The sequence below is a fragment of the Trichechus manatus genome, unplaced genomic scaffold (assembly GCF_000243295.1).
Source record: "Trichechus manatus latirostris isolate Lorelei unplaced genomic scaffold, TriManLat1.0 scaffold00183, whole genome shotgun sequence".
Taxonomy (NCBI): Eukaryota; Metazoa; Chordata; class Mammalia; order Sirenia; family Trichechidae; genus Trichechus; species Trichechus manatus.
Genome location: NW_004444119.1, coordinates 2622549 through 2645236, shown reverse-complemented (window position 1 = coordinate 2645236; position 22688 = coordinate 2622549). Strand labels below are relative to the sequence as shown.

Sequence of the window (22688 nt, the reverse complement as noted above, 5' to 3'; positions counted from 1 at the left end):
CAGTAAAAACCTGTTGCCGTCAAGTGGATTCCAACTCGTACTGACCCTGTAGGACAGAATAGAATTGCCCCACAGGGTTTCCAAGGAGCAGCTGGTGGATTCGAGCTGCCACCAGGGCCCCAGCAGTGTATAAAGGTTCCGATTTTTCCACATCTTTGCCAACACTTCTGTCTTTTTTATTATAGCTATTCTAGTGGGTGTGAGGAGTCCCTAGGTGGTATAAATGGGAAGGTTGGAGGTTCGAGTCCACCTAGAGGCACCTTGGGAGAAAAGCCTGTCTATCTACTTTCAAAAAATCAGCCATTCAAAAACTTTTGGAACAGTTCTACTCTGACAAACATGGGGTCACCATGAGTTGGAATCAACTGGAAATATGAAATATCTAGAATAGGCAAATGCATAGAAGCAGAAAATAGATTAGAGGTTACCAGTGGTGGGGATGGGGAGAGAAATGGGGAGCTATTGCTTAATGGGCACTGAGCTTCTGTTTGGGGTGATGAAAGGTGTTGAAAATAGGTATTGGTGACGGCTGCACCATCTGCTGGATGTAATTTATGTCACTGAGTTGTACACTTAAAAAGGTTCAAATAGCAAATTTTGTTATAGATCTTTTACCACAATAAATTTTTTTAATCATACATTTAAAAAAATCGTAATTTTTTTATACAAAATAGCTTAAACCTTCAAAACCATCATGGATAAGATTTCAAGACCAAACATTGACAAGGACCAGAATGTGTTATCTGAACTGAGCGCCCCCTTATGTCGAAGCCTCCCTGCTTTCCTGCCACAAGTGAATCTGGCCCTGGTGGCACAGTGGTTAAAGCGATCGACAGCTAACCGAAAGGTTGGCAGTTCGAAACCAGCAGCAGCTCGGTGGGAGAAAGGTAGGTCCGTCTGCTTCCCATAGAGATTTACAGCCTTGGAAACCCTGTGGGGTCGCTATGAGTCGGAATCGATGGCAGTGGGTTTGGTCTTTTTGGTTTAAAGGTGAGTCACCTGGGACCAGCAGGATGCTTTTTGAGACAGGAGCCTAAACTCAGGGTCTGCACAGAGGCCACAGCCCCAAGCACCTCCCCCCTTACTCCCTCCTCCCCCCTCTTCCCAACCTGTCCTCTGGGGCCACTTTGAGTGATGACACCTGTTGTGAGGGGAGAGGCCACTGGGGAGGGGCTCAGCCTTCAGGTGAATGCTTGGACTTGTGGGTCTTGGCCAGCAGCTTCCACTCCAACAGGGCTTGGGGGGTCCCTGCCACTGCCAGAGGGAGAGGGAGCTCTTGCACAACCTGCCACAGGATTGTTGGGGATCAGGAGATACACTTCCTTACACGTGCCGGAGGGCTTCCAGGTAGAGTTACCCCAAGCAGGTGGATGTGCAAGAGTGCAGAGCTTGGAGCTGGCCCGAGTGACAGCCAAGCCAGGGTGGGGGTGGGGTGGGGGTGGGGTGACTAGGAAGGGGTCGTAGGAAGAATGAGAGGAAGAAGGAGGGTGTCCCTGTGCAGGTCCCACATTAGTAGGAGAGGGAGGGACCTCCTAGAGAAGAAAACAGAGTGGCCAGGGAGGTAGGAGGAGCCAGCAAAGACAGCTGGAGAGTGTGGCCAGTAGGGCAAAATTATTTTCAGTCCTTCAGTGTTGTTCATCCAGTATGGTTTATAAATCTTGCTTTCCTTTCTTTCTTTTGACAGCACTGTAATTGCACGGGCAGGTCGGGTAAAAGCTCACTATATTGTACAGGATTGTAGGCATGCCTTACAAAATATTTTTTCTAATAAAGTGGTTACACATAGAGGTTTCTTACCTCACACTTCCCTCTCTTACAAATGTTGCCCTTGGTAGCTGGGACACAGAGCATTGCCTTACCTTTACAGGGAGTTGATTGATAGAAAAGATTATATCATGGGAATAAATGAATTGCATTGTTTAAAGATGGGCTTGTTATTTGCTTTCTGCCTTATTCAAGTGTTTTAGCCTTGAAAAAGAATTTCCAAAACGAAGCATTTTGGAAAAGACACAGCAAAAAGTGCATCATTTCCCACCAACCACCTTAGGCTATTTTGGTCCAGCTGCTTGCCTTGGAGAAGCGGAGCTGGGTCGGAACAACACTTCGCTGGGAGTGTGCAGGGCTGCCTGCCCCAGAGCTGCTGCATTTTGATTTTCCCCTGGTCCACTGTCCATAGGCCTCCTCCAAGCTCGCCTTGCTGCTGCTGCTGGAGGGAGGAATGTTCTTGTCCCCTGCAACGCCCTCCAGCCTGCTAGAGAAGGTCTTCCAGCACATCGATCTGCATCAGGATGAATTTGTACAGGTGGGCGAACCCAGGCACAGCCTGTGTGGGCTCTGCCCTCTGGGTGCTGGGCGAGGTGATAATTTGCTGAAAGGTGTGCATTTTTTGCCTGACAACTTAGTTCCATTGAAAATGCCTGTGACTCTATTGAATTCGAATGAAAATGCCCATTAGGTTTCTGTAACAGTGCCTCTTGGCCATTCCTCCTAAAAAGGGCGTGCCCTGTCATTCCAGGGACACTTGTCAAAGACTGTCATTGGGAAAGGCACCCACAAACTCGCTGGGCTCATGCTGGCCCTCAGCTCATGCTGACATCTCACCCTTCCTGGGGCCCCTCCACCTTCCTCATAAAGCCATCCCCATAATACAACCTGCCTCTGGGCTCACTGAACACCTAGATGGAGCTAGAGGGCTAGGGAGTTCTGCAAAGTTCAGTGTCAAAGCTGTTTGCTTTTTGGTACATGTGCAACCTGCACTTTACCTCCTCCTCTTAATCCTCTGCTTCATTCCTAATTCACCATTATGTCAATCTCTACCATCTGTACGTGTGTGTACACAAATATATGTATGTCTATGTCTATATGTCTGCATCTGGAGTCCTTGGGTGGTGCAAATGGTCAAGTGCTTGACTATTAACAAAGGTTGGTGGTTCAAACCCACCCAGAGGTGCCTCAAAAGAAAAGCCTGCTTCTGAAAGGTCACAGCCTTGAAAACCCCATGGAGCAGTTCTACTCTGCACACATGGGGTCGCCATGAGTTGGAATCGACTTGACGCCAATGCGTTTCTTGGTTATACCTATGTCTGTAGAGCGAGAGGGAAGGAGGGGCAAAGGAGGGAGAAGAGAAGATGGGGGAGCAACAAAGGAGAGGGTAGAGGAGAAGCAGGAGAGTGTGAACCCCACTCATCCGATAGCTCCCCCCATCACTGCACTGTGCTCCCCTGCCACCTCCCGCATGCCGACACACTTGGTGTCCCCCCACACCATCCTCAGCTCCATGACACTGCTGTGCTCCCCAGCCTGCACCCTGAGCGCTCACGTGATGTCCCCTTCTTCCCCTTCTTCACCCCTGTGACACAGCTGCACTCCCCAGCCTGGCACCTGGAGCCCTCACTCGACTTTACATCCTGAGCACTTCACACTGGATCTCATCACAGGGACTCAATAAACGTTTAATGGATCAGTTGATCCATTTGAGCGATGGTATTGCTTACATGGAGGCCCGGTGTTGCAGTGGTTAAGAGCTCGGCTGCTAACCAAAAGGTTGGCAGTTTGAATCTATCAGCTGCTTCTTGGAAACCCTATGGGGTAGTTCTATTCTGTCCTATAGGGTCTGTATGAGTTGGAATTGACTCGACAGCAATGGTTTTTTTTTTTTTTTTTAAATCTTTTTATTGCTTACATAATTAGATATCAAACATTTGTGTTTCCTGCTAAAGGGACAAAGCTGGCTGTGGTGACCACAGTTCCTAAGCATGACCTTCACTTACTCCTTCGTCATCTGGAAATATTAATGGGACAAAAACGCCTCAGATTTTGGAAGCCCGATTGGGGCATCCCATGAAGGCTGGAATGAGCAGGGGGCAGAGAAAGTGTGTGCTGATTCTGACCTTTCAGCCCAAATGTCTCTTTTTCCTGAGTTCCTCAAATGTACCTCATCCATTAAATTTAGGGATAACTGAGCTGCATCTGTTCCATGAATTCTGACTTTAGAAAACCTTCAACATCCGTAAAATAGACTATTTCTTCAGATTAAATAAATACCTATAAAAGATAAAAGTGCTACCACCAGATAGAGAGATGAAATGGAAAGACGAGAGGTCCAAGGTCAGTCATCCATCAAAACCATGGCTGTCCCAGGATAAGCAGCTCAGGTGCCAGTACTGGAGTGTGGATGATTATTATCCACAGCTCAGTGTGACCAGCAGTTACTGGGGACTGCTGGGCACCAGGCTCTGTGCTGTGTCTTATCCATACATGGCCGCACTCAGTCCTCACCCAGCCCTTGACTTAAGAAGCATCATGTTCCTTGTGCAGATGAGAAAGCTGGGGCTGGGAGAGACTGAGTGATTTGCTCAAATTCACACGACAGTGAAGTAGGCAGAGCCAGGGTTAGGGATGAGTCTGTCTGCCTGCACAGCCCTGAGTTAAGCAAGCCCTGGGCTGCCTTACCAACCTGCTCCTAGGGGTGGAGGGCCAACCACAGAGCCTAAAGGCCCAGGATGATCACAGGGAGCCCTGCAGCCTGGTTGAGATCACCAGGGGGTAAATCAGACTTGTGGAAAGCAAATGAAGACACAACCAAGTTCCAGAGTGGGGAAGGCTGCCACAGCTGAGAAGAGACTGGGGCTAGTTGGTCAGGTGCTTCTAGTTCCTAGTAACCAGAAACAAGGGGGAGGAACTTGTCCTTCTTTGCAAGCCTGGTGGATGACAAGAGGGCCCAGGCTCAGATTATTCAAGGGAGACAACCTTTCACTCAACCTGCCTTGCCTGACTTCATTATCAGTCAGAAATCTCTGGTCTCTTGGAGTCTTGATACCTCCAACTCACTAGTGACTTATATACCTAGTTAGGGAGCATCATGCTCCTGGTGCAGATGAGGAAGCTGAGGCTGGGAGAGTGACTTAATACCACAGTGATTACTAGCTGTGTACCCAGGACACGGTTGCCTGCAGAACATTTGGAAACTTGATGTCTCTGCATGGTGGCATCCTGGTGATGTGGGCTCCCATCCTGCAGAACATGGGGCTCCCATCCTGCAGAACATGGGGCTCCCTCTCTCCTGCTAATCATGAGGTTGCCTTTCCTACAGATGCTTAAGGAGTGGGTGGCTGTGGAGAGCGACTCTGTTCAACCCGTGCCTCGGCTCAGACAAGAACTCTTGAAAATGATGGACATGGCGGCAGACAAGCTTCAGCGTCTGGGAGCCAGCGTGGACTTGGTGGACATGGGCACTCAGCAGGTGTGAGCGGCTCCCTCTGACCACTGATCATCACTCCTGGTGGGGTCAGTGGCACCTTGCTGTGGTGGTGGCTAATTAGAGGCTGACCCTGGTCTTCAGTGGAGATGTCCCATAGTCTTTATTCTAAATAAAGATGAAAGATTCTACTTAGTCCAAAAAGACTGTATGATTGATTTCTAGTCATATAGGATTCTGGGATGGGATTAGAAGCAAGTGGAGGAGGTGAGTCAAGGTCAACTTCTTATGGGAAGACCTGCCTTCTGTAGTTATATTCTGTAACGATCTGTCAGATCTCTCCCAAATTGCCCTTTCCCTTAAATTCACATGCATCTTTTTCAAAGGGTCCTCTCAAAGATTCATTGTTCAGAGTTTCCATTCAATCACCAATGACAATCTTAAATCTTGACTTTGATGCCATCCACTTCAGGGTGGATGTATCTCAGAATGGTCTGTGCTCCAGGATCCTAGCCGTCAAATTTAAGCTCCTTGAGATCTAAGTTCTCACTGAAGAGCATGTTCAGTTAAGTATACAGTTTGTCCATGTGTATCCAAGGAAGTATTTGACTTTTTATTGTGATTTATATCTTAATTCGAAATGCCTCATGGTACCTATTTAGAGAAATAGAAGCTCAGAAAAATGACATGGACTCTACATGGACCCGGTGGTAGACACAGGACTCCTAATGTCAGGCCTTTGAATCTTCTGGAAGAAAAGCAGTGTTCCTTCATGTGACCCATTCTCCTCCTACAGTTTCCTGATGGTCAGAATCTTCCAATTCCTCCCACCATCCTGGCCGAGCTGGGGAACGACCCCAAGAAGCCCACCGTGTGCTTTTATGGCCATCTGGATGTGCAGCCAGCCAACAAGGAGGACGGGTGGCTGTCAGACCCATACACACTGACAGAGGTGGACGGTCAGTGAGGGATGCTATGTCATAGCAGTGCTTCTGTGAATAAGTGGTCACGTGTCAGATTTAACAATTTAAGATGTGACATGGTCCCAGGCTCCAGGCCTTATCATGTGTTGTTAAGAACAAACAGAAATGCTGTTCCCATGGTCTATCAGTTGGCTCAATGAAGCTGATTTTCTTTCACTTGTGAAGGAAACTAGAACCATTGTGTGCTCTGGGTGAGTTTCCTCTCCAGGGTGGGGGTTCCTTGGTTGTGAGGAAGACAGCTGTCTAGGCTACACATTTTCCTTTCTAAAAATACTGAAGGTCATTTATATTTTACAAGAAACAGAAGAAGAAAGAAAGGTTAATGGAGATACACATGCATATTTTCTTCTTTGCTAATTGTAAAATCTCAAAATGAGGGGCTGTATTATGTGACATTCTGCAACAGATCCTTAGGTCCTTTTCAGCGAACTTGGACAAAATAGCTAAAATTACAATGACGGCCAAAGGGTCCTCATGTTTCAAATTATCTTTATTAGCTGATGGCGAAACTATTTGTACACGAGAAGTCATACTTCGAAGTTCCAAAGCAAGATTCGTACCTGGAAAAACAAAGCACTGTTAAAATGATTACCCCTAACACAACTTGGTTTTTAACACACTCAGCCTGGTGGAGGTATCAATGCTGTTCTGAAAATTCTTCCAATTTTTAAAGGAAAACTTTATGGACGAGGAGCAACAGACAACAAAGGCCCTGTTCTAGCTTGGATCAATGCTGTGAGTGCTTTTGGAGCCCTGGATCAGGTAGGTAGCCAGTTGTGTTTGGGCGAGAGGATGATGATGGTGATGGTGATGGTGATGGTGAGGAGGATGATTATAAGGTGCTTTAGTTGCTCACTGTGCTCCAAGTTTTAAGCTGGGTTATGACAATTACTCCTCCTAGCAGTCTTTTAAGGTGTGCGTTATAATTCTAACCGTTCTACAGACCAGGAGAGTGGGGCTTGGGAAGGTTAAGGAACTTGCTCAAAAAGGCCCTGCTAGTAAGTGGCAGAGATGGCACCCACACAAAGTGCCGGAGCCTGAACTGTTAACCAGATTACAAAGAAAACAAAGCAAAAATGTCATGAGTCTGTGGCTAAGTTACTATCTGCTGGGACTTATCTTTTTTTATCTTTTAGACAAAAAGGAAAACGGCACCAACCACAGATCAAATGCTCTCCCTATTGTCCCGCCCCTGGAGGAGGCTCTGGGGACCAGGCGTACCCTATCTTGGTGCAAGGGGGTTTAAAGTCAGAAGGCAGCCATGCGGGCCCCCCTCCCCCTATCCTGGGAATCTTTCATCAGTTTGTTTTCTCTGGAGACATAAGTAGAGGAGAGGAGATTTGACTAATCTTGACTCAACTGCTTTATCTCATTTAGAAAGACAAACTTCATAAATCAGAACATTTTTCTGACCGGGTCCTGTTGACCACTACAAAGCTATCTTCTTATTCATGAGCACCTAATAAACCCTGAGTATTTAATAGGGCCCTGGTTCCTCTCTCCCCCACCCTTTCCTCTCCTTTCTGTCTTGATCCCTCTTTCTTTTTCCCTCCCTTCCTATCTCCCTCTCTCTCCCTCTTTGTTTTTTCACAAGTGGAAGAAAGCAGTCTCTATAAGCAAGTTCCTATATAAACTATATAAAAGCCAAAATCTGCTCTTTTTTAAAATTTCAAATCCAAAAGTTACTTAACCACAGACAAAACTTAAGAAATATTTGCTGCCCTCGGACAAGCCAGTTAATCTCTCTGAGCCTCATTTTCCTTATCTGTGAACTAGGAATAGTAATTTTACCTCACAGGCTTGTTGAGACGATTAAGTAAAGTCATATATGTCAAGGTACTCAAATAGCGCCTGTGAATACTAGGTCCTTAATGAACGTCTATCTCTTCTTCCCTTCCTCCTTCCCTCCTTTCCTCTTTTCTTGCCTTGTTTTCCTCACTGGACTCCCTTGCTAAGAGGCAGAGCAAGTATTAATACCCATGCGTCACAGATAAAGAAATGAGTTCCCGCAGGGTGACATGGCTTGTCCCAGGTCACCCACGTATTAAGGAACAAAACTGAGGCCAAACACCAGTTGCCTCCTCCAACACTTAGTAGCTTTTGGTTCGTATTTTATTAAACGTGATTTTCCAGAAAATTCTTAGGATTTCCAACCACTTCTCAGCAATTGTTTGTTAGTTAAATGTTAACAAGGAGCTTTCAGGGACCCTGGTGGCACAGTGGTTAAGTGCTCAGCTGCTAAATGGTTTGAACCTACCAGCTGCTCCTCAAGGAAGAAAGATGTGGCAGTCTGCTTCCGTAAAGATTAAAACCCCCAAAACCTGTTGCCATCAAGTGGATTCTGACTCATAGCAACCCTATCAGAGAACTGCCCCATAGGGTTTCCAAGGAGCAGCTGGTGGATTCTAATTGCCGACCTTTTGGTTAGCAGCCAAGCTCTTAACCACTGCGCCACCTGGGCTGCCTGTAAAGATTACAGCCTTGAAAACGCTATAGGGCAGTTCTACCCTGTCCTATAGGGTTGATATAAACTGGAATTGACTCAACAGCAATGATTTTTGTTTGTTTTGTTTAAAAAGCTTTCAATTATTAAGATTCTAGAACTTTAGCTTGACTTCCTAAGAGGCAGAGAAGTGCAAGTGGTACATTTGAATGAATCTTTACCCTCATTCAATTGAATGACCGAAGGCCCCTCCTTTTCTAATACACAGTCCTCTACTCATTGTGGCTGTGTTAACTCTTGGTGAGCCCATCTACTCATTAGAACTAATTGGCGTGTTTGTGCTATATGGGTCATCTGCCGCTGATTCCTTCTAGACTTCTCCTACAGTTCTGGGATAAGACTTTGACCTCATCGTGTGACTCTCAAAGACATGAAGTTATAAATTATAGAGATACAAAAAGATCAAAACCGAAAGGAGGAAAAGGCATATTGTAAAAATTTTAAAGGTGCTATCCCACGCTCTAATATATTAACCAGAGAAAACTCTAGTTCCATTTTGCTGCAAGATCAAAGCCTTTCAATATGTTAAAAGGCACACTGAAATCATAGTTGAGAAATAACAGACACTTGAAGTAAAAATTCTCCTGGGGCTTAAACATCAGACCATCTTTCAAAGGAAAATGTTCTCATTTACAATGTTCAGAATTATGAGGACAGAGAAGCGATTTGTAGTTGAGTAAACTTTCTTGAAAAATTCCTTTTGGGCAGAAAGAGGAAAATGTCTTATTCTGCAGAAGCATAGCAGAGCTCTGTCATGTAGATGTTGCTTTTTCTTTGGGAACTTCTTCCCTGAGTTCTTTATTATCAACATTAAACTGATGAGCAGGGAGGGCCCTGTGGGAGTGTACACGCCGGGGCTTCACCTGAATTCTCCTTTGCAATCATAGGTAAAATTCCACTGCTGTCCACACTGCTATTGGGGATGCAAATAATCCACCCCTTGACTGTATGTAATAATTTAATGTATTTATGTTAAATACAAGGAGTGAGTCCTGGTGGCACAGTGGTTAAGCTCTCAGCTGATGACCAAAAGGTCAGCTGTTCAAACCTACCAGCTGCTCTGAGGGAGAAAGATGTGGCAGTCTGCCTCTGTAAAGATTACAGCCTTGGAAACCCTATGGGGCAGTTCCACTCCGTCCTATGGCAATGAGTTAACAGGTTATGTTAAATACAGGGTACATTAGTAGTTCAGTGGTAGAATTCTTACCTTCCATGTAGGAGACCCAGTTTGATTCCAGTCAATGCACCTCATGCGCAGCCACCGCCCATCTGTCAGTGGAGTCTTGTGTGTTGCTATGATGCTTAACAGGTTTCAGTGCAACTTCCTAAGACAGACTAGGAAGAAAGGCCTGGGAATCTATGTGCATGAGCAGCTACCAAAAACATGTTAAATACAAACAAATTTTGGCTTTTTAAAAGGTGACTGGGTAGGGTTGTTAACCCTTGTCATAGGGCGATATGTGTACTAACTGTTTAATGAGAAACTATTTGTTCTGCAAACCTTCATCTAGGGCACAAAAAAAAAAAAAAAAAAAGAATTATCTATGTGAGATCGAATTGACAACAGCAACCCAAAAGATTTGATGGGAAGCCTAGGAGGACAGTGAGTTGAAGATACTGGTGATGGAATAATTTGGAAAAGGATAGTGAGAATAGCAGCACAGCTGGAAGAATGTAATCAATGTCACTGAATTGTACATGTAGAAACTTTCAAAATGGTGTAACTTTGGCTATGTATATTTTCACCAAAAAAAAAGTTTCTCAAGGTCGAGAAGGGAGACTGCTGACCTGTCGTGGGGTTCTTAACCAATGTCATAAAACAATATGTGTACTGACTGTTTAATGAGAAACTATTTGTTCTGTAAACCTTCATCTAAAGTACAATAAAAAAAAAAAAGGTGACTGGGCAAGTGGAGCAGTTTGTTGGTAAAATGATTTGTTTTGTTGTTAAACTCAGGACCTCCCTGTGAATGTTAAGTTCATCATCGAAGGGATGGAAGAAGCTGGTTCTATTGCACTGGAGGAAGTTGTCAGAAGAGAAAAGCAGCGTTTTTTCTCCAGTGTGGACTACATTGTGATTTCCGATAACCTGTGGGTTAGCAGAAGGAAGCCAGCACTCACCTACGGAACCCGCGGAAACAGCTACTTTACGGTGGAGGTATTCGCACATCACTGCGGCAGGGAGTGGGGGAGTTTTGGTTTGTGAACAGAAGCAAGGAGACTATTCTGGGATATTAGAAAGAAAGGGAGAAAGATTTTCTGAGAGCAGAGTCCTTAAACTGGGATACACCACCTGGGGGCCAAGGAGGGTCTTGGGGGGTGGTGAGGGAGTTCACCAGCCCTCTGAAACTTTAAGGGTATGTGCCTATGTGCACTTTTCTGGACTGAGAATTCAGAGGGGGTTGCGACTTACAGGAGTCCCTGAGGTGCAAACAGTTAAAGCACTCCACAGCTAACCGAAAGTTTGGAGGTTAGAGTCAACCCAGAGGTATCTTGGAAGAAAGGCCTGGCGATCTACATCTGAAACATCAGCCATTGACAAACCCATGAAATGCAGTTCTACACTGACACACATGGGTCACCATGAGTTGGAGTCCACTGTATGGCTCACAAACCAAAAAGTTTAGAAACTGCTGCTGTGAGACTGGCAGTGGGGTTGGGGAGCAGAAACAGGGAGATCAGAGGCTGCCTGGTCACAGGTGGTGGATGCTGTGCCCAGAGCATCCACAGCTGGCCGCACACGCCTCGGTGGCAGGAGACCCAGTGCGCCTGTAAGGCGCAAGGAGAAAGCGCACTGACCTCACGGAGACCTGCCTCCGAATTCTGGCTCATGAGATGAGATGCAGAACCTTGTGTAGGTACCTTAGTCCGGGCACCTCGGTTTCCTGGCGCCTGAGGTTGGCACTCTAATCACCTCCTCCCGGGGCTGCCGTGATTCCTAAACGAGATGCCTAGTTCAGCTTTGACACATCACCAGTTTCCTCCTTTCTCCTTTCCTATCAATACAAACAACCTGTGATAGAGTATACCATTTAGAATCGGAAAGTCCCCCTCTCCTAAGGAGTTAATCTAACCACTTCAGTCTGTTTACTCATATAAAAATGGGTATAATAATAATACATTCCCTATCCAATTCCCAGGCTGTTGTCAGAATCAAATGGTACAGAAAAGATGAAAATACATGTGCATTCGTGTGCATTTGAGAAAGGTTGTCTGCCTTCCATTTATCAGACATGATACAGTAAAACCTGCGAGAGCTGGGACCTGTGTAAGGCAGAAACTTGTCAGAGAAGGAAAACTCAAATTATTTTTCCACTAAAATGAGTGATAGAAAAATGGGAAGACTGCACCGTGTCAAAGGTGGAAAACTTCCAAGATCCAGAAAAACAAGGCAGTCCCATAGAGTTCTGGCTCTCATAGGTTTCACTGTACTAAATCTCAGAGTACAGGACTGAGTAAGACTATCTGCCCTCAAGGAGCTTACTACTACAAGTTACAGATATTTAAAGGGATGGAATGGGAGTGAAAAGGAAAGAAGGAAGCAGTGACAGTCATTGGAGAAACCTCTTTCAAGAAACTTGGCTGCGTAAAGGAGATAGAATGAGTCAGAATCCACTCAATAGCAACAGTTAGGATTGTAGCTAGAGGGAGTATAGAATCAGAAAGGTCCTCTGGGAGGTAGTGGAGAGAGCTGTTAAGGGTATGGGATTAAGAACCAAACCAAACCCATTGTCGTCAAGTTGATTATGACTCACAGCGACCCTATAAGACAGAGTAAAACTGCCCCTATAGGATTTCCAAGGAGCGGCTGATCTTTTGGTTAGCAGCCAAGCTCTTAACCACTATGCCACCAGGGCTCCATGGGATTAAGAGGGAGTTATTTATGAGAAGGAGCCCTGGTGGTGCAGTGGTTAAGAGCTCAGCTGCTAACCAAAAAGGTCAACAATTAGAATCCACCAGCCACTCCTTAGAAACCCTGTGGGGCGGTTCTACTCTGTCCTATAGGGTTACTATGAGTTGGAATCGACTTGATGGCAACAGTTTTGGGGTTTTTTATTTATGAGAAGGAGCCCTGGTGGTGTGGTGGGTAAGTGCTGGGCTGCTAACAGGAAGACTAGTGGTTCGAACCCACCAGCTGCTCAGTGAGAGAAAGATGCGGCAGTCTGCTTCCATAAAGATTACAGCCTTGGAAACACTATGGGGCAGTTCTACTCTGTCCTATAGGGCCGTTATGAGTTAGAATCGACTGGATGGCAACAGGTTATTTATGAGAACAAAGACATTGAGGGGGTGGGAGGTGATGAGACCCTGAGCACAAGTGGAGGGACTAACCTCTTCTGCAAGGGCATCAGGGTGGCAGCAGATGCAGGTGGGAACTGGAGAGGTAAAACTTGTGCACCTTCTCACCTGTTGGCTTCTATGGAGTAGGAAGTAAGTTTATCCAGAGAAATGATTGTCTGGAGTGGTTGCTATGCGAACAAGTGAGAGAAAGGACTGGGGCTTGAAGGATAAGTGTCAGGCAGTATTAAGGGTCTCCCATCCATGCATTTGGATGATTGTTTAGCTATGCTCAGTGCCCAGGGATAGAGAAGGCAGTGGTAGATGGATCCAGGGTTGAGGTTATTCCAGATGGGTGTGATGGAAGAAGTAGGGAAACATGAATCAAGATGTTGACCACAGAGAGTTTGGTGTGATGAACAATGGCATTTAGGTTGCATCGGGAAAACAATAAAGACAGGAGGATGATAGATTTGGAGATCTTGACAGGGTCAAGGGACTGGATGTCTCAATGAGGCCCAAGAACAGGGTCTTCAGTAAAGTGGTAAAAGAGCTGGAAGCAGGGAAGTTGTGATCAGTGGGTGGGATGAGGCAGCTTAAGATAGATTTTGGAGGTGGAACTGAGTCAAATAAAACTGTATTTGGAGGTGTAAACTCCACAATGCCTTAGTTATTAGTATGGCTTGATGAAATAAAAATCTTAAGCTAAAGTGGCTAAATGGAAGATTCATCTAGCAGTATATTAAAGATGTATCGGAGCAGGGAACAACAAGCTGGGCAGGAAAGAAGGAATGAACCCAAGAAACAGTTTTAAAAACCCCATTAGAAATTTGTAACTGGTTGGATATAGTGTGCCTAGGAGAAATCAAGGATAATTTTAAGGTGATGGATTTATAGGACTGGGATCTCTCCTTGTTTGCAAATGGGCAAGCTGGTAGGAAGTAATTGTAGGAAAAGATGCTGAGTTCAGTTCTGTTGTTACTGTGTGCCGTTGAGTCAATTCCGACTCACAGCAACCCTCCACATCGTCTGACTCAGGTCTGGGGTCATCACCGACACTGCCCGGGCCCTGCCTTCCACCCTGTGGAAAGCTGTTGTAAAGGCGCGAAGACGGTGAGCATGACTGTTCTCTCCGTCTCTGCAGGTGAAATGTAGAGACCAGGATTTTCACTCGGGAACCTTTGGAGGCATCCTTAACGAGCCGATGGCGGATTTGGTTGCTCTTCTTGGTAATGTCTTTCTTCATTTCACATTTTATGCATGAAGCCATTGACTGAAGTACAGTTTTGTTTGACTCAGGGTATATCTCCTCCCTTGGTTTCCAAATGAGCTCTGAGAAAGAGTCGCGTCGAAGATAAACCATACTCCTCTCTCTTGCCATGGTAACCACTAATAAGCTTTGGTCTCCGACAATAGCAATGTGACACACGTAAGTTGGTGCTCTTTTTAAAAAGAGGCTGTCATATAACATAAGCTCAGAACCCACACTACCTGGATCTGCCCCACCTAGCACATAGGGCACTTTTGTGAAAATTTTAAAATGTGCCCCTTCTGGGCAGACAAATTGTCAAAAAAGCAGCACTCCATAGGGGTCAGTTTGAAAACCAAAACTCACAGTTATTGAGTCAATTCTGACTCATAGCAACCCTACAGGACAGAGTAGAATTGCTCCATAGGGTTTCTAAGGAGCAGCTGGTAGATTCAAACTGCTGAACTTTTGGTTAGCAGCTGTAGCTCTTAACCACTACACCACCAGGGTTCCTCAATTTGAGAAAGTCTTTTCCTTCTCCCAGCCCGGCTAGCACCTCCTGGCCTTGGACTCAAGCACCGCTGGCCTACGTGGCAGAGCTGCTGGGAGCTGCCTCATGATCCTTGGCCCCATCTTCAGTGGTAGAGATTCCTGCTCCATCATTGCCCCAATTAAATATAAATAAATGTGTATTATTAATTATATTTATATAAATATTAAAAGAAAGTTTGGAATTTTACATAATGAATATATATATTCATTCTATGGCCTTCTAGTTTTTCTAAAACGTAACTCTTGGACAATATTTCTTAGGCTTGACAATTTTAGACAATACAACAAGCCATTTTCCTTTAAAGTATTTTGGTAGTTTCCAAAAGATAGCATGCAATTTAATATTTCAGGGGAAAAAAAGGTTAATTCTCTATTTTACCTGAACTGATTTTTCTCTTCCCCTGAAATTGCAGCATGGAACCTTTAGTAGTACATTTTGATTTCCCCAGAGCGTGATTACTGCATGCTTTCTTTTTGGAACTTGTGGCTTCAGCCAAGCATGGAATTAATTCCATTTGGCCCACACACGCATGCTGCTCTGCTAAGGAAAGGCAGATCAGGATCAAGGATGCGGGTGAAAAGCACACTGTTTTACAGTCTTTAATTTTTGAAACAAATTGACTAATAAACCCATAATAATGATTTCTTAATTGCACCCTTATAAATATGTAAGGGCACAGGGCTGAGCTCCAGAAGGAACTTGCTGTCATGCTGGGCTGTAATGGAGAAGCCCCTGGCTGCGTCCTGACTCCTTGGCCCTCCCTCGTCTTCTCTGGGTGTCTTGCAGGTAGCCTTGTCGATTCGTCTGGTCATATTCTGATCCCAGGAATCTATGACAGAGTGGCTCCACTCACAGAAGAGGAGAAACAAATGTATAAGAGCATTGATCTAGACCTCAGAGAGTACCGGAATAGCACCCAGGTCGAGAAATTTCTGTTCGACACCAAGGTACGGTTACAAGTTGATGGATAATTCGAAAGAGGTGTGGCAATATAAATCACATTTTTCCAATGTCTGATTTATTGTCAGTGCTAATTTGAGGGTCTTAGAAGAGATGTAGAGTCCCAGGCAGACTCTGGCATTCATGGCCACTTCCTGCCTGTGGCCTTCTTCAACCAGTCCCTTCTCTGGGGTCTGCTGGCACGGCATCAGGCCTGACTGCTGGGCAGTCCTTCACGCTTTTCCTTCAAAGCTGCATAGGAGACCAGATCCCACATCTGCCTTCAGCCAGTGAGCTGGGACTCCTGAATGTTTAATAATTGAGATGAGTCTAGCTCCAAGACCTCTAACCATTCATTTTTCCAGATGAAACCAGGGGTACTAGGGGCTGATCTGTAAGTGTCTGCATCGCTGCCTCAACGTACTAAGTGAACCCTAGAGCCAGAAGCTCTCGTCATAAGGTGTTTAATTTACAACCCAGTTGCAGCTTCATGGAGGCCCTGGGTGGTGCATATGGTTAAGAGTTCAACTATTAACCAAAAGCTTGGAGGTTGGAGTCCACTCAGAGGTGCCTTGGAAGAAAGGCTTGGCCATCTACTTCCAAAAGGTCACAGCCATGAAAATCCTGTGGAGCACAGTTCTATTCTGACATACGTGGAGTTGTCATGAGTCAGAACTGACTCCATGGCAACTGGTTTTTGGTTTAGCAGCTTCATTACTGCACAAATTTAGATTTTTTTTTTCTCTTCTCCTCCTCTTCCTTTTTAATGCTTGCTTGCTATAGTGTTTGGTAGCTATACTGGTTCCTGGGGGAGATGCTAAAACAGGGAGAAGTCATACTGAAAAGAAATGGTGAAGTTTACAATGATGAACTCTCTCTTCCTCCGATGCACTTTCTGATGGCCATCACAAGACAGAAAGCAGGTTCAAATGTCCAAAGAGTTCTTGGAAGGCTACCAAATAATAAAATGCATTTAATACACAAGTTATCATTGCGATAATCAGAGATAGAAATTCTTAATCAAACCCTAGTTTCTGAAAGGGCCCCTTTGCCTGCTATAATTGCAAACTACAGAGCTCAGGTAAAGGGGAGTTTCATCGATGGTGAGGGGTGTGGGCAAAACAAGCCAGCTGAGGATTAGATGATGCTCATGTACCTGGGGGAGCGGTCCACACTACGTCACTCGCCCAGGCACATCTGAGTCCAGTGATAATTAACTTGTCATGAAAAGTGCCACAGGTGTACAGAAATTGGCGATATAAGCAATACCATTTGTTATGGATTGAATTGTATCCCCCCAAAATACGTGTTGTAAATCCTAACCTCTACATCTGTGATTATAATCCCATTTGGGAATGGGTTGTCTTTGTAACATTAAAGAGGCAGGACTATTCTATGGTGTGTTCTGAGTCAATCTCCTACAAAATATAAAATGAGCAGATTAAGCAAACTGAGATGGGGAAAGATAGATGCCAAATCACATGGAGATCTCCAAGGAACCAGGAAACAGAAGCTGAAGAGACAAGGACATTTCCTCAGGGCTGACAGAGAGAGAAAGCCTTCCCCTAGAGCTGGCACCCTGAATTCAGACATCTAGCCTCCTAAACTGTAAGAAAATAAATTTCTGCTTGTTAAAGCTACCCACTTGTGGTATTTCTGTTATAACAGCACTAGATAACTAAGACACACTTAACTGAGCTTTAAAGAAGTATTCCTTGGACATTTTTATCTTAATTTAGGAGGAAATTCTAATGCACCTGTGGAGGTACCCATCTCTTTCTATTCATGGGATTGAGGGCGCATTTGATGAGCCTGGAGCCAAAACAGTCATACCTGGCCGAGTCATAGGAAAGTTTTCCATCCGACTGGTCCCTCACATGAATGCGTCTGTGGTGGAGAAACAGGTAACAAGTGTCTACTGTTACTCGCCTAGCAGCATGTTTCTGAGTACTGCACACCACAATTTAGGGAGTGCTTCCTTCGTTAGCATTGAAGTATCATTTTTTTCAATACCAAAGGACTGGAACAAAAGTCAACACACCAGTATCATTTCTGTTCAGTAAAAATATCTTTCCTCAATTACCTGGAATTATAGTAGTCAGATCAGTAGCTGTTGGGAGTTGAAGTGATGGGAAATTGTTTTGAATTAAATGGTAGATGTAAAGTAAAGGCAAGACTGGTTATGCATAGATGGAGAAGGTGCCTGCCCACAGCTGGCTGGAGCCAGAAAAATCTCAGCCCCAGTCATTTGTTTTACCAGAATGTTCGATATCACCGCTTTGAACACAGCCATTTTAATGAAAATGGTACCTCGAAAGAGTTATATATCTAAATTATCAACCTATCATCAGCTAACCTCAAGTTAGTTTAACAAAAAATAGACTCTGAGTGAAGGAGCTAAAGGAATACCCCATTGCCCCCTTCCACGCCTCCCCTCCTCACTCTCTAGCCTATTCTCCTCTTTTAAACATCAGGCTCACATGGTGCAATGCTTTCTGGCAGAACAAAGGTAGAATCCTCAACACTCGAATCGGTCAGGTTGGGATTTCCATTAGTTTCTTGATGAAAGGCTACTGTATATTTGTTGTATGAGAGAGTAACTTGAAATTCTCTCTTTTGAAAATGTTACCTTTTAGGTGAAGTGGCATCTTGAAGATATCTTCTCCAAAAGAAATAGTTCCAACCAGATGGCTGTTTCTATGGTGCTAGGACTACAACCATGGATCGCAGATATTAAAGATAATCAGTATCTGGCAGCAAAAAGAGCAATCCGAACAGGTGGGATCTTAAGATTTTTTTTTTTATTATTATTGTAAAAATATATACAATAGAACATTTGCCAACTCAACCTTTTTCACATGTACAACTTAGTGACATCAACTACGTTAATCATGTTGTACAATCTTCACCGATAATACACATTGTCAAATTTTCCGTCACCATAAAGAGATATTCAGTGAGATCTTAACATATTTTGATTAACCGGTTTACAGTGGAACCAATGGCTGGTGTCTGGTGGGCAGTGGATAGAGCAGACAGTTTAAAACTTAAATATTGATTCTCCTTTTCATATAGGTTCTAGTCCTGAGAACAAGCTAGGTACAGGGTCTTTTATATCTATTATCCCCACCCAAAAAGCCCAAAACCAAACCACTTGCCATTGAGTCAATTCCAACTCATAGCGACCCTGTAGGACACAGTAGAACTGCCCCATAGAGTTTCCAAGGAGCAGCTGGTGGACTTGAACTGCTGACCTTTTGGTTAGCAGCCATAGCTCTTAACTATTATGCCACCAGGGCTATCCCCACAGCCATCCTCATTTTACTCAGGAAGAAATCAAGGCACCTAGCCCATAAGTGGCAGGGCCATGGTTGCTCTCACCATGAAGAGTTTCTCCCTGACCTTGAGTCACCTCTCAGGCAAGACTACATGGTTGGCTGATCTGAGGACTTGTGCCTGGGCCCCGGCTGCCAGGAACAGGGAGAAGATATACCCACCTCCTTGGCTTCTGCAGCAGGAGGGGACTCTGCCAAGAATCTCAACATGGGGTCTCCCCCTAAAGCAGGGGGAGATTTCAGATGGTTGATGGGTATCTTAGTTTCCTAGGGTAGCCATGACAAAATATCACAAAGTGGGTCATTACTTTTTCACAGTTCTAGAGCCTAGAAGTCCAAATCAGGGTGCGGGCCATGTTGATTCTTTCTAAGCAGGGGTGGATTAACCAGTAAGCAAGGTTCGCAAGGGCTTACTTGCGTTTACTTGCTAATCTGTAGTGCATAATTTCACATGGGTTTCACCTCATCATTGATTGACATGGAGAAAAACAAGTGAAACTGTGTACTACAGATGAGTAAGTAAGCACAAGAAAGCCCATGTGTACCTTGCTTATTGGGTCATCTGAAACTTCTTCTGCGGGCTCTGAGAGTAACTGCTCCATGCCTCTGCTAGTTTCTGATCAGTGGTCTTCCAGAGAGTCACAGCCATGGAAGGCAAAGACTGAGAAATATTACAGACTAGAAAGGACTTAGGAGAAGTAATGACAGAATGCAAGATGGGACTCTGGGTTGGATCCTGGACTGGCAAAAAGGCATTTATAGAAAAATTGAAATAAGGTCTAGAGTTTAGTTAATAGTGTCATACTAATGTTAATGGCCTATTCTTGATAACTGTACAATGGTTAATAGGATATTAACATTAGAGAGAGTAGATTAAGGAATAGAAGGGAACTGGCTCTGTGCTATTTTTGAAACTTTTCTGTAAGTCTAAAATGAGTTCAAAATAAAAATTTTATTAAAAGTATGTTTTTAAAGTAGGTAATTGTAGAGAAGGCAACCACAATTTTTTTCTTATTCTGTTGACTTTTTAGAATATAAATTGCATGATGTCAAGGAGCTTACCTACCCTAGACATCACTCTAATGGTTAAAAAGAGAAAAAGAAAAAGATAATGAAAGAAGGCAAACACTACACTTGAGGACATTACCAGGTCATCTTGTCTCTGTTTTCTTCTGATTCTTCCTTTCCTGTGTTTCAGTGTTTGGAACGGAACCAGATATGATCCGGGATGGCTCAACCATTCCCATTGCAAAAATATTTCAGGATATCATCCAGAAGAGTGTGATGATGCTTCCACTGGGAGCTGTTGATGATGGAGAACACTCTCAGAATGAGAAAATCAACAGGTTAGCTGATCCCTGGGGGGCCAGCCCATCACTGCACAAGCACCAGGGTCTCCATATCAGCAATCCCCTTCAGATGATGTTGGAATGGAAAGTGTTATCTTAAAGGATATTTAGGAATGTTTGATATGTATATTCTTGGCAGATTATCAAATCTCCTCAACTTCCCAGACTAGTAAGAACCAAGAAAACACTGGGCTCTGATATCCTTGTCATGCCAATGATAAAGAATAAAATTGATTTTTAAAAATTTGATGGTCCAGGACTCAACCCATTCTCTTAATAATAATGCTATTTTCACACGGAACTTACAAGTGCCTTTCAGACTCGGATCTCAGAATAGTACGTTAAACACTTTAGACTGAATTTATAATACCAACTCTTTCTCTTTAAATGATAGACTAAGTTTTGTCCTTCATTTGAATGGAAATAACAAAATTTCCCTTCCTTTTTTTTTTTGTGTTAGGTGGAACTACATAGAGGGATCCAAATTATTCGCTGCCTTTTTCCTAGAGATGGCTAAGCTGCATTAATAATGATGAAACCTCCCAGCTCAGATCTGCCCCACTGACAGACCCCCCTTCCATATCCCTGGGCAGGGATAGAAGCTGAAGACCAAAAGTATTATCTCTCATTAAATTATGCCTCCTCTCCTACCCCCTGCTTAAAATGTCTTGGGACACTTGGACCAATAATAAAATATTTTAAAAGTTAGACATTGACAATGTTTTAATGTGTCTTTTTGCACACTGTCTTAGGGTTCTTCGGAGAAACTGAACCAGTAAGAGACAGATAGATAGACAGATAGATTTCAAGGAGTTGGCTTATGTGATTGTGTGGGCTGAAGTGTAAAATCTATAGGTGAGGCACAGGCTGGAAATGCCATTAGGATGCCTACGTTACAGTCTTGAGGCAGAATCCTCACTCGGGAAACCTCAGTTTTTCGCTCTTGAGACCTTCAACTGATTAAATGAGGCACACCTATATTATGGCCGGTAATCTCCTTTATTTAGACTCAACTGATTTAAATGTTAATCACGTGTAAATACTTCCATTGCAACGTCTAGACTAGTGTTTGATCAAACAACTGGGCATCATACCCTAGCCAAGTCGATATATAAAATTAACCATCACACATACCTTCCTAAAGTCACTGCTCCCTTCAGCAACTTGACTTCTCCAAGACCTGCTGCAATAGCCCCACGACTGGACTCATTCTAACCTTTCAGCACAAGTAGGACAATGCTTTGGTTAGTTTAGACTCTCCCCTTGCATAATTGGCATAATCACTTCAGTTTGTTTTCTGAGTCCTGAAATGCTACTAACTCGTGATCACTCCATCTAACCACAGTCAGGACTTACACAACCTTGGCCCTTGCAATAATTTCCTTTGATATTCCATCCTCTTCTCACATGTCAACATGGTTAGGTTCCAAAGATTAGGTCCTTATGTGAAACGGCGTTATGTGAAAAAGAAGGATGACCACATCAGATCACAAAATGGAGGATGACTACATCATTACATAACAGCCAAATTACAAAATCACATAACTGCGAAACCACTGAAAATCATAGCCCAGCCAAGCTGACACATAACCTTAACCATCACAGCCAGTGTTACTCTCACCTTGGCATTCGTTACTGCCAGATGTACGTTGTAATGTGCAAAATGGTTAGATAGTAGACTTTTTGCTATTGTTGCAAATGCAAAATGTTGGATAATGAGACAGTCTATAAGAGAGGAGTAGGTATATTAATAAAAAGGTTGGTTTCAACCACTGTCTATGATGGTTTCCCTGGGGAAACATGTTTAGAGCAGTTACAAAAGCATGCAATTATATTAACCTCTTACTTCCCATTCAGTTATTTTTCCTGCTTCTTGAAAAGTTCTGAAGCTGAAATGATCAATATTCATACTTTATGCCACTTGGGATTCCTTGTGCAAAGATGAGCATTTTTTTCATTCTCAGCTTCCTTGCCTTTGCTGCAATTGATGCCCACCTGATTAGCCCCTCCTGCATCCTGCTTTCTTCCTATCCCACCAGTAAAGATCCACTCTCTATGCAACATCTGTGCATATGTAAATCCACTACAGCAGAATCATTCTGACAGAATTCCTCTCGCCCCATTGAAATTTTACTCAGTGACTAACTACATCTAAATTGCCCAAAGCTTTTAATAGCATCATTTTAGATTGAGAACTAATCAACCCTGACATCAGTAACACATGCTAAATTTAAAGCCATCAGCGAATGCTGCATTCATTAATCATTTTAGTTAACCATCTTGTTTAGCTTGATTGGATTTG

General features: G+C 44.0%; 1 protein-coding gene across 1 annotated transcript; it reads left to right on the top strand.

Annotated features, from left to right (window-relative positions):
• The first annotated feature begins 809 nt into the window (after positions 1 to 809).
• On the top strand, positions 810 to 20913 carry CNDP1 (carnosine dipeptidase 1). The gene is made up of 12 exons (XM_012558742.2): positions 810 to 887; positions 2177 to 2302; positions 5093 to 5242; positions 5994 to 6156; positions 6854 to 6942; positions 10641 to 10841; positions 14106 to 14190; positions 15550 to 15710; positions 17442 to 17606; positions 18339 to 18480; positions 20236 to 20383; positions 20847 to 20913. Exons 2-12 carry the CDS (start codon positions 2219 to 2221, stop codon positions 20911 to 20913), a joined length of 1455 nt encoding a protein of 484 aa, XP_012414196.1. The 5' UTR covers positions 810 to 887; positions 2177 to 2218.
• The last annotated feature ends 1775 nt before the right edge of the window (positions 20914 to 22688 follow it).

Bases quoted from the DNA above. Each gene is read 5' to 3' on its own strand.
- CNDP1 (XM_012558742.2), top strand. From the start codon at position 2,219: ATGTTCTTGTCCCCTGCAACGCCCTCCAGCCTGCTAGAGAAGGTCTTC. The intron at 5,243-5,993 runs GTGTGAGCGGCT...CTCCTCCTACAG, and splicing joins TGGACATGGGCACTCAGCAG to TTTCCTGATGGTCAGAATCT. The intron at 6,943-10,640 runs GTAGGTAGCCAG...TGTTAAACTCAG, and splicing joins CTTTTGGAGCCCTGGATCAG to GACCTCCCTGTGAATGTTAA.